General features: G+C 48.9%; 1 protein-coding gene across 2 annotated transcripts in view; it reads right to left on the reverse strand.

Annotated features, from left to right (window-relative positions):
- pgm1 (phosphoglucomutase 1) overlaps window positions 1–12190 on the reverse strand; it is a 135299-nt gene that overhangs the window by 40731 nt on the left and 82378 nt on the right. For both annotated transcript variants that reach the window (XM_070887056.1, XM_070887057.1), the window contains exon 5: window positions 5519–5709. In XM_070887056.1, the coding sequence (XP_070743157.1) occupies window positions 5519–5709 (191 nt within the window). The remainder of the gene's footprint in view (window positions 1–5518; window positions 5710–12190) is intronic.

Here is a 12190-nt window from a genome sequence, read left to right on the forward strand (position 1 = left end):
AGGACTAGGGCAGGGAGGGATCCTTAGAGGAAGTTTGGCCTTGTGGGCTAGGGGAAAGAAGGGAAGAGGCAGAGGCAGCCGAATGGATATTATTAAGTCAATATTAAGACCAGAAAGTAGTGCAGTTTCCCAGGGTCTGACTGCTAGGCCTCAGGAGTGGCCTGGCAGAGTGGATGCCCAACTTCAGACTGGACTAGAAGCTGTGGTATGCCTACTTCACGGCACTGAGTATTAGGACACTAAGACTCAGCACCATGGCACTGTCCTCGATTGGGTTGCATATATTTACTCAGGTCCTTTCATTTACATTTAATAAGATTCAGGGGCTGAAATTACCACTTTCTTCAGGAGCTGTGACTGCCTCAAAGAGGCGGCCACAGGTCGGTAAGGACTCACCACCCAGTAGTTGTGTTGTCACCGACATTTATGAAATTGCCTTTTGTTATATGTAAACTTGTATTTACACTGTACAGCCACCAGAGGGCTCATCCCCTGGAGTCCCAAGGGATCCCTTAATTCCTTGGGAGAACAGGTATTTAAGGAGGCCTAACAGGTTGGAGAGGCACTCTGGAGACTTGCAATAAAAGACTAAGGTCACACTTTACTTTCAGCTCAGTGTTCAGTCTGACTCTTTCTCCATACATAACAACTGGCGACGAGATACAGATAGCAAACCCAAAGATGGAGAGAGCAGTGGGCATCCTGGAGGAATTCTCGGAGGGAGATGATTGGGAAACTTTTGTGGAGCGACTCGACCAATACTTTGTGGCCAACGAGCTAGATGGGGAAGAGAACGCTGCCAAAGGAAGGGCAATCCTCCTCACCGTCTGTGGGGCACCAACGTATGGCCTCATGAAGAATCTGCTCACTCCAGCGAAACCCACGGAGAAATCGTATGACTATTTGTGCACACTGGTCCGAGAGCATTTGAACCCGAAGGAAAGCGTTCTGATGGCGAGGTACTGGTTCTACACCTACAAAAGGTCTGAAGGCCAGGAAGTGGCGAGGTATGACACCGAGCTAAAACGCCTTGCAGGACATTGCGAATTTGAAGGACATTTGGAGCACATGCTCAGAGACTTTTTCATACTAGGCATTGGCCACGAAACCATACGTCGCAAACTTTTGATTGTAGAGACCCCAACCTTGAGTAAGGCCACAGCGATAGCCCAGGTGTTCATTGCCACCAGTGACAATACAAAGCAGATCTCTCAGCACACAAGTACTGTGAACAAAGTGATGATGTTTTCAATCGTAACGTACAGGGCAGGTCACACATAACTGCAGCTGCACGTCCGCAGATGTCTCAGAGTCCACCATCAAGGGTGATGAATGCTAGGCCATTAACACCTTGTTGGCGCTACGGGGGTGATCATCGATTCTATTCATGCCGATTCAAAGGGTACGTTTGCAAGGGCTGTGGAACAATGGGATACCTCCAACGAGTGTGCAGACGAGCTGCAAATCCTGTTAAACCTGACAACCACCATGTTGCAGAGGAGGACAGATCCACGGAGGATCACGACGAACCAGAGCCTCAGACCGAGGAGGCAGAGATACATGGGGTGCACACATTCGCCACGAATTGTCCCCTAATAATGCTGAATGTTGAACTAAATGGACTCCCGGTATCAATGGAGCTGGACACGGGCGCGAGCAAAAAAACTTTCGAAAGATTGTGGCGCAACAAGGCCTCAAGACCAGTCTCAACTCCAGTTCACACGAAACTAAGAACTTACAGAAAAGAACTGATTCCTGTAATCAGCAGTGCTTCCGTAACGGCCTCCTATGATGAAGCGGTGCACAAATTACCACTCTGGGCGGTAACAGGCGATGGTCCCCGCTGCTCGGCAGGAGCTGGCTGAGAAAGATACGCTGGAACTGGGAAGACATCCGAGCGCTATCGCCCGCTGACGACACTTTGTGTGCCCAGGTCTTAAACAAATTTCCTTCGGTGTTCGAACCAGGCATCGGGAAATTCCAAGGAGCAAAAGTGCAGATCCACCTAATTCCGGGGGTGCGACCTATCCATCACAAGGTGAGAGCAGTACCGTACATGATGAGGGAAAGGATAGAGATCGAGCTAGACCGACTGCAAAGAGAGGGCATCATTTCACTGATCGAGTTCAACGAGTGGGCCAGTCCTATCGTCCCAGTCCTCAAGGGAGACGGCACCATCAGAATCTGTGGTGATTACAAAGTAACGATCAATCGTTTCTCCCTTCAGGACCAATACCCACTACCAAAGGCCGACGACCTCTTTGCAACACTGGCAGGAGGAAAGACGTTCACAAAGCTGGATCTGACTTCAGCCTACATGATGCAGGAACTGGAGGAATCATCGAAGGCCCTCACCTGCATCAACACGCACAAAGGTCTTTTTGTTTATAACAGATGCCCGTTTGGAATCCGATCAGCGGCGGCAATATTCCAGAGAAACATGGAAAGCTTACTGAAGTCGGTCCCGCACACCGTGGTCTTCCAGGACGACATTTGGTCACAGGTCAGAACACAGTCGAGCATCTGCAGCACCTGGAGGAGGTTCTTAGTCGACTCAACCGCGTGGGGCTCAGGTTAAAATGCTCGAAGTGGAGTTCTTGGGAAGGAGGATTGCGGTAGACGGCATCAGGCCCACCAACGCGAAGATGGAGGCAATCAAGAATGCACCGAGGCCACAGAACGTGACGAAGTTGCGGTAGTTTCTGGGACTCCTGAACTACTTTGGTAACTTCTTACCGGGTCTCAGCACACTGTTAGAACCACTGCATATCTTACAAAAAGGGGACGAATGGGTTTGGGGCAAAAGCCAAGAAAATGCCTTTATAAAAGCGAGAAAATTGTTATGCTCAAACAAATTGCTTTTGTTGTATGATCCATGTAAGCGTTTGGTACTATCATGTGATGCGTCGTCATGTGACATCGGGTGTGTATTGCAACAAGCTAATGATTTCGGGAAACTGCAACCGGTTGCTTATGCATCCAGGAGTCTGTCTAAGGCTGAGAGAGCCTACAGCATGATTGAGAAAGAAATGTTAGCTTGTGTCTATGGGGTAAAAAAAATGCATCACTACCTGTTTGGGCTAAAATTCGAATTGGAAACTGACCATAGCCACTTATATCCGTTTTCCGAGGGTAAAGGGATAAATACCAATGCATCAGCCCGCATCCAGAGATGGGTGCTCACATTGTCCGCATACAACTACGCCATCCGCCACAGGTCAGACAGAGAAAACTGCGCCGATGCTCTCAGTAGGCTGCCAATGCCCACCACGGGGGTGGAAATAGCGCAGTCCGCAGATCTAGCCATGGTTATGGAAGCATTTGAGAGTGAGCAATCACCAGTCACTGCCCGACAGATCAAAACCTGGATAAGCCAGGACCCCTTATTGTCTCTAGTCACAAGCTGTGTGCTTCACGGGAGCTGGTCCAGTGTCCTAGTGGAAATGCAGAAGAGATAAAGCCGTTTCAGTGGTGCAAAGATGAAATGTCTATACAGGCAGATTGCCTTCTGTGGGGCAATCGTGTAGTGGTCTCCAAGAAGGACAGAGACATCTTCATCAATGACCTCCACAGTACCCACCCAGGCATCGTAATGATGAAAGCGATAGCCAGATCCCACGTGTGGTGGCCCGGTATCGATGCGGACTTAAGAGTCCTGTGTTCACAGATGTAATATGTGCTCGCAGTTAAGCAATGTACCCAGGGAGGCGCCGCTAAGTTTATGGTCTTGGCCCTCCAAACCGTGGTCTAGGGTACACGTCGACTATGCAGGCCCGTTCTTGGGTAAAATGTTCCTTGTGGTTGTAGACGCATATTCCAAGTGGATTGAATGTGAGATGATGTAGGCTAGCATGTCCGCTGCCACGGCTGAGTTCAAAGAATTCATGACCCGTAACAGGATCAAACATGTCACATCTGCCCCGTTTAAACCAGCGTCCAATAGTCAGGCAGAGAGAGCAGTGCAAACCATCAAGCAAGGCTTGAAGAGGGTAACTGAAGGCTCACTGCAGACTCGCCTAGCCAGAGTCCTGCTTAGCTACCGCACGAGATCCCACTCGCTCACTGGGATCCCACCTGCTGAACTGTTCATGAAAAGAGCATTTAAGATAAGGCTCTCGTTAGTTCACCCTGATCTACATGAATAGGTAGAGAGCAGGCAGCTTCAACAAAGTGCATATCATGATAGCACAAATGTGTCACGCGAGATTGAAATCAATGATCCTGTATTTGTATTGAATTATGGACAAGGTCCCAAGTGGCTTCCCAGCACTGTCGTGGCCAAAGAGGGGAGCAGGGTTTTCGGGTCAAACTTTCAAATGGACTTATTCACCGGAAACACTTGGACCAAATCAAACTCAGATTAACGGACTATCCTGAGCAACCCACCTTGGACCCTACCTTTTTTGATCCCCCAACATACACACCAGTGGCAACCGGCACCACGGTCGACCACGAAGCAGAACCCATCATCCACAGCAGCCCAGCAGAGCCCAACACACCAGGAAGCCCAGCAAGGCCAGCTGCACAACAGCCCTGCGAGGGCCCAACAAATGATTCAACAATATGAGCCTTCACACCGAGACGATCAACCAGGGCAAGAAGGGCCCCAGATCGACTCACATTGTAAACAGCTACACTATTGACTTTGTGGGGTGGGGGAGTGTTGTTATATGTGTAAAATTGTATTTACTCTGTACAGCCACCAGAGGGATCATCCCCTGGAGTCCCAAGGCATCCCATAATCCCTTGGGAGCACAGGTATTTAAGGAGCCGTCACAGGTTGGAGAGGCACTCTGGAGACCTGTAATAAAAGACTACGGTCACACTTTACTTTGAGCTCAAAGTCTGACTCTTTCTCCATACATAACACCTTCCATTTGTTTTCCAGCAGTGATCGTCATCGCATTGCCTGTGTTGCCGCCCCGTCGGGCACAGGCCAACCACCCCACCGACCGATGGCGACCCCTTTCCGCCCTGCGTGGGAAATTGCCCCATGGGATCGGATTGGCCACCGCTCGGTGCCACCGTCAGACTTCCCCAGCGGGCAGCTCTGTGTGGCTTGCTGGCGCGTCCGCCCTTAAAGGGGAGGGTACTCTGCCACAACCATTATTTTACGTTAATTGTGACAATGGTGCCCACAGGTTTGGTCGGGCTGCTAACAGGCAGCCTGGCATCCCCTCTTGGCTGCCGGACCATTGGCCCGGCTAAAACCTTCCATGGTGGCCCACTGGGCTAAACTAAACTAACTGCAGAACTCGCAGCGGCCCTCCCCTTTAACTAAAGGGGAGGGACGTTGTGACAAGTCAGCGCGACGCGTCCGCATCGCGCTGACGTCATTAGCGCAGCGCTCCAAGGGCACTTACGCCCCAAACACCAGACTGACCGTGAAAAAAAAAATCAAAGTGCTGAATTTTGCTCTACTCTATAAGAGAAAAATCTTCCAAGATCGAAACTAGAAAATTACAATACAACAGCTCGGAGTTAGAATGCTGACAGAAAGACAAATGGTTTTCCTTACACCATCACCATCAAATGCAGCTCCAAAATCATAGCTTCCCGTTTGCATGGCCTGCACTAAGTCAGCAGCATATGTCAAGTTTGGATCAGGATGGTGGCCACCAAAGTCTTCAAGGGGTGTGCAGTTCACTGCTGAGTTCGCAGGAGACCCAAGCTCTTCACACAGAATCCTCTTAACGTAAGGGCCCATAACTATTAGAAAGAATCAAATGATTGAAATAAGCAAACATTCTGACGACAGATAAGTGCAGCTTATAGATAATAAAAAGATAATGGTAAATTTAATCAGCAGAAAAATATCCAAAGAATGATGTCCATACAACACCAGATTTAAACCTAAACAAAATATACTATCTCAGCAGCAGTTATTTATTTAATAATATTTATTTTTGAACATGCAAAATTCCCTATATGATTTGTGAGGTTTCTCATCCCCCAAATATCTCTTCTACAGATGCAGACTTGTACTGGAATATGGTATCACAAATGCTGAGCACCCTCCTGTTCAAAAGGCCACCTTCAGGTGTGAATCTTAGCTAGTGAGTGTTGGCTGACTAAGTGTCAGCCTTAGCTCAATTGAAGTACTCTCGTCTGATTCAGAAGGTTATTGATTCAAGCCCCACTCTAGAGCCTTGAGCACAGAGGCTCCGATGTTTACGGGGAGACGGGAGAGACTGGATGAGGACGAAAAAGGCCGAAGAGCCCAGCATGACTGGGGATGTAGAGGTCCTGTCAACGTTAACGGCAGGACCTCATTAATATCTCGTAGCTTCCCTTCCTGCCTGGCAGCCAGCCAAATGGACATGAGTAACACTGGCACCTATCGGGGGAGGTCAGCAATCGGGCGGGAAAGTGGGGTGGGGAAAAGAGGCCTGCGATCAGGAGGGCGAGGCTGGGGGGACGGGGAAGACTGCCAATCGGGGCTGGGGGATGCCGAAGGCTTCCTTGAGGGGCCTGGAGGGAGCACTCCTGCTCCTCCTAGCCCACAAGGAGTGCTGGAACAGCCACTTACTTTGATCAGCCGGCAGCTCCTGCCTTCCTTCCACTGCCAAGTTTCCCGACTCCTAGGAAACCTGTGAAGCAGCAGTTAACTTCAAAGCGGGCTCCTAATTGCACCATAGAAGCCCTATTTACATATGTTAATATGCATCCCTCCTCACCATGGCGGGTCAGTCGGATGCCACAATATCCGCCGGCGTAAAAATTACAGCGGGCACATATGTGGCAGGGCTGTGTTGCGCGCATTTTATTTTTTAAACCCACCCCCAGCCCTCTCTCGCTCGTCATGGGGGAGGGTTTAATAACGAGGCCTTAATCTTTCAGATGGGATTTTAAACCAAGGCCCAGTCTGCCCTGTCAGGTTGACATAAAAGATTGCATGGCACTTTGAGGAGCAGGGATTTCTCCCAACATCATTAAAAATACAGATTATCTGGTCATGTATCTCATTCCTTGCATCAAAGCACAAAATTGCCCACAGTTCAACACAAATTTGGTACAAAGTTGGAATCTCACACAGAAAGACCAGAAGAAAGGCAATTTTCAGAAATAGCAATATTAGACTGGTATAGTGGTTGGTTCTCTTTTGAAATTTGTGTCAAGACATGTTATTGCGGTAGGATAGATGGAGCTTTATTCAGTGTCTAACTGAAATAAGAATGCTTAATGTTGACACTGGCTGCAAAAAATGGATTCAGTGGTGGTAAAATTCAACTTTGATGGGAGCAAAATGGGCGCTAGTGGATCAGTTGCCAGTTATACACCCTGCCCGATTCTTCCTTTCCAAATGACAGAGCTGACCCCTTACAAGGATCAGGTCATATTGCTGATGGAGCGACACTTTGCTCTCACCATGGGAGATGACCAGATTGATGGCAAAGTGCAAGCATCAGATTAGGCACTGTGGCATTCCTATGAAGAAGAGACAGCCTGAAACTTCCACATCCTTCTCACTATTTTTAATCCCATGGAGGTTATGCTCACCCATTCTGTTTATGCCCTACTTTCCTGTAGATCCATCACAGAAATAGGGGAGGGAGGATGATGCAGACGATGATAATGATGATGCAAATGATAAGGGGGAGAAGACGATAAATTTCTTCAAGTCTCAACTGTAATGGTGATGACAATGATGATAAGGAAGAGGAGGGGTGTAGCGTATGCAAGCACTCTAATAACGACTCCACGAGGTAAGAGTATAGTACTTGAATGGTAGTGACCTAAGTCCTTTATTACAGCTCCTAGAGTGATGACACCAAGAGGTGTCGCTTTTATACTTGGTTACCTGCAGTGTACAGGTGACCCTTTGGTCTCCAGCAGCAGCACCCTCTGGTAGTACAAGTATAGTGTATACAGGGTGAAGGTACATTCAGTGGTCAGGTGTTACAGTACATACATTATCATGCATACATAACAACACCCGCCCCCCCCAAAGCCTTTCCTAAGTCCTTATTGCCATGACATGGAGACGTAATCAGTAGTGGACGGTGGAGGGTTGTGTGGGTGCCGGGTGTGATCCATGTGTTCGTGGCTGCACACATCCATTCCCCCCTTCCGCCCCCCCCCCCCGCCCCCATACATAGACCATGTGGGTGTCACTGTTGGAGGATTCCGCAGTGGTGGAGCAAGTACATGTTGTTATGGGTAAGGTACATACATTGTTGAATGGGTAGGTGGTGGCATTTAGTGGTGGGCAGGGCCACAGGATGGTGTGGTCTCCTTGTCCTCCATTGGTGGTGGAAGTCTGGTCGGGAAACCTGGAGGGTACTGGGCTCTTGCTCCCAGTGCTGGCCCTGGTGGCTGGGGGGGGAGGGGGGGTAGGGCCGATTTGGGGCAGATTGCCAGTGGTGGTGGCTGTGCTGCCCATTGATTGCTGGCCCTACAGTGGGTATGTTCCCACTGGGTGTGGGTGAACCCTTCCTGGAGCATCACATTGGTCCCGGAAGCACAGGCTACATGATTTGGTAGCCCACTGGACCTGGGTGTTTCCCACGTGGGGTTACCTTTGGCATTGTCAGTATATATGTAGAACCCGTTATAATTTCTCATTCTATCATTAGCATACATGATACATTGGTTCCGATCGCAACTAGCCGACTCGACATTGTTATATCTCTTTACACTTTCACATTTGTCACTTGCAACACTTTCTTGTGTGCTATCAGTATCTCTGTACAAGGTTACATTTGGATACCTGCCTTTTTGGTTACATTTGTCACGTTCGCATTACTGGCATCACTGTTCAACAGTACAAACTTGTCACTTAAATCACTTTTTGAAGCATTCGTTACATTTCTCCCATTAGCATTGCTGGCATCACCATTCAACAGTACATTTATATACCTGCATTCATTAATTACACTTTTATCTTTAATATCATTGGCATCACTGTGCCAAGAGTGGAACTGTCCCTTTAATTGTTTTGGGTTGCCGGTCTCCTTTAAGAGGGCCTTGCAATCTTTACCCCAATCCAGTTCGCCGCTCGGTAACACGTGTTTCTCCCTCACGCTGCCCTCTGTGGTCTGGTCGCGGCCATCTTAATTCCAGGTACTTCGCCTTGTGGTGCGGGCACCATCTTCTTTCTCTCCATGAGGTAGGCTGCGGTGATCCTTCTCTCCCCAGGTTCTGCCACGGACGCCGGGAATCTATCTTGTGCACTGATCTTCTTCCCTCGGAGTCCTGCCACCGGAGGCTGGAAGGTGAGGTCTGGTCGTTCAGGTTGGATCATCTCGCTGTTGAGTTGTGCAGCCTGCGTCATCGCCGCGCAGTCGAGTCGGACGGTAGGATTTTCAAGTGCTGCGATGGATCCAAGTTTGGGGTCATGTAGGATGTCAATCGCCGGGGCCCGGAGGCCTTCGTTACTCCGACAAATTTGGACTTGCTTCATCCAGCTTCTTCCCAGTAGCGTTGGACCATCACTGGCAACGATCCACAAGGGCAGTTTGTGCATCGCGTCGCCATGGGATACCTGGACCTCCATGCTGCCAACGACTGCGATGATGCCTTTTGTGTAGGTGAGCAGCTTTGCCTGGATTGGGCACATTTTGGGTTGTTTGGTGGGGTTGTCCCAGAGTTTCTCAAAGGCCGTCTGATTGATCAACGACTGGCTCGCCCCCGTGTCGATCTCTATCGAGACTGGAACCCCATTGATTTCTACTTCCATTTTCCACGGAGAACTCTCGGTGGAGCAGGTATATATTCCGTACTCCTCTTCCAGGGGCTGAGCAGCTTCATCTTCATCAGTACTGGAGCCCGGGTGATCAGCCAACTCTTCAGTGACTCAGTGAGTAAAACTACTTCTACACATTCGCTGAAGGTGACCTTTAGTGTTGCAGTCTTTGCAGGTATAGTCTTTGTATCGGCACTGGTGGGCCCTGTGGTTTCCTCCATAGCGCCAGCACGGGGCTAGCTGGTTGGCTACATGTGGCGGACTCAGGGTTGTGGGACTCAGGGCAGCAATCTTGTCTCTGAAAGTCGCCATTCGGTTCACTGTACTCGTCAGATTAGAGTCCTGGGTGTGAGTCATCTTTCTTTTGGAGTTGCAGACCGAAATCATGAATGCCTGGCTCACTTTGATTGCCTTCTGCAGGGTGACCGTAGTGTCCACAGAGAGCAGTTTATGGAGGACAAGGGGGAGGAGGACAGAAATTTCTCCACCTTGACTATGTTGGCAATGACATTGAGGAACAAGATGCTGAGGAAAATGTCACAAAGGAGAAAGATCCTGCCCCATGACACTCAATCTCATTCACTCTATCACCTGCTTTCTCACCCCCATGCAGCATCTCAGAAACTTTCGCCTGAATGTAATTTGTGGCACTGGGTGAATAGGCTGTTTCTGCTGTTATGGGGTTGAAATAAATTCCATCCCAGAATCTACCACTGAAAATGCCATTACACTGAAATAACATCGCAAAAACAGTTAGTAATTTCAGAGCCATAATTTAAACCTTTTAAAGTTTTTTTCTATTAATGTTGCTGATACAAGTGCAAGAGTTTATCTTGTTTAACTTCCACAAACAAGATGCTAAACGCTGCCCATGGCTCAGTAGGTAAACACAATGCAAAGTGTAGAACTGAGCCATACAGACCAAAAGGTTTATTGACCTATCTGTGCTGAGTCAGTTGGTCTTAACTGTGGGGGTCCATCGGGCCCGAGTTTGGTGAAACCTTAGGCCCGCCCATTTTTCGGCGCTCCCCAGGTGGTGCGTGCTCGCCCGCTATCGCTGGGGACAGTCGGGTGCGAGTTTCATCGCGCTTTTGTCAGCGGGACCGGGAGCAGCAGGCAGTAGGAGTCGCCGGACGGTAGCAGGCGATAGCAGCAATGGAGGCTAGGTGCAGGCCTCTCGAATCGGGAAACATTGGAGGCCGTGAACCGCGCATGCGCGAGATTTGAAATTTTTTTTTTAGTTCTTTTTGCCTGATGACATCACCTTTCCTGCGATAGGGGCTGAGGGTCAGCTGCGCATGCGCATAAAATCTCATTACTCCTATTATTTTGGAGCAACTAGTTTAGAATGGAGTATCTTTGAAATTGCAATTCTCGGCCTTTAGTTTGCTCCAGATCTAGTGAGTTAGAACAGTTTCATTTTAGAACAGATTTTTTTTTCAAAAAAGGGGTGTGTCCTGCCGCTTACGCCTGTTTTGCAAGTTTAGGCAGCGAAAACTTACTCCAAACTAACTTAGAATGGAGTAAGTGTAGATTTTTGTTCGCTCAGAAAAACCTTGCCTACACTTGGAAATCAGGCGTATGGAATGAAAGATCGGGGCGGGGGGGGGTGGGAGGAGGTGGTTTTACAAACATTAAACACTTCACTTTAACAAATAAAGAGCCATCAATAATAAATGATAAATAAATCAATAAATAAACCAATAAATCAGTCCAAATAAATTAAAAAATAAAACATTAAAAAAAAATTAAAAATCATTCAATAAATAAAAAGTTATTTCTACTCACCTACTGTAGCACGAGGAAGATGATGATGATGGGGGGGGGGAAGAGAAGAAGATGGGGGGGGAAAGAGAAGAAGATGGGAGGAAAGAGAAGAAGATGGGGGGGGGAAAGAGAAGAAGATGGGGGGGGAAAGAGAAGAAGATGGGGGGGAAGAGAAGAAGATGGGGGGGGAAGAGAAGAAGATGGGGGGGAAGAGAAGAAGATGGGGGGAAAGAGAAGAAGATGGGGGGGAAAGAGAAGAAGATGGGGGGGGAAGAGAAGAAGATGGGGGGGAAGAGAAGAAGATGGGGGGAAAGAGAAGAAGATGGGGGGAAAGAGAAGAAGATGGGGGGGGGAAAGAGAAGAAGATGGGGGGGAAGAGAAGAAGATGGGGGGGGAAGAGAAGAAGATGGGGGGGGAAGAGAAGAAGATGGGGGGGGGAAGAGAAGAAGATGGGGGGGGAGAGAAGAAGATGGGGGGGAAGAGAAGAAGATGGGGGGGAAGAGAAGAAGATGGGGGGGGAAGAGAAGAAGATGGGGGGGAAAGAGAAGAAGATGGGGGGGAAAGAGAAGATGGGGGGGAAAGAGAAGATGGGGGGGGAAGAGAAGTAGATGGGGGGGAGAGAAGTAGATGGGGGGGAGAGAAGTAGATGGGGGGGAGAGAAGTAGATGGGGGGGAGAGAAGTAGATGGGGGGGAGAGAAGTAGATGGGGGGGAGAGAAGTAGATGGGGGGGAGAGAAG

Source organism: Pristiophorus japonicus, chromosome 8, assembly GCF_044704955.1.
Source record: "Pristiophorus japonicus isolate sPriJap1 chromosome 8, sPriJap1.hap1, whole genome shotgun sequence".
Lineage (NCBI taxonomy): Eukaryota > Metazoa > Chordata > Chondrichthyes > Pristiophoridae > Pristiophorus > Pristiophorus japonicus.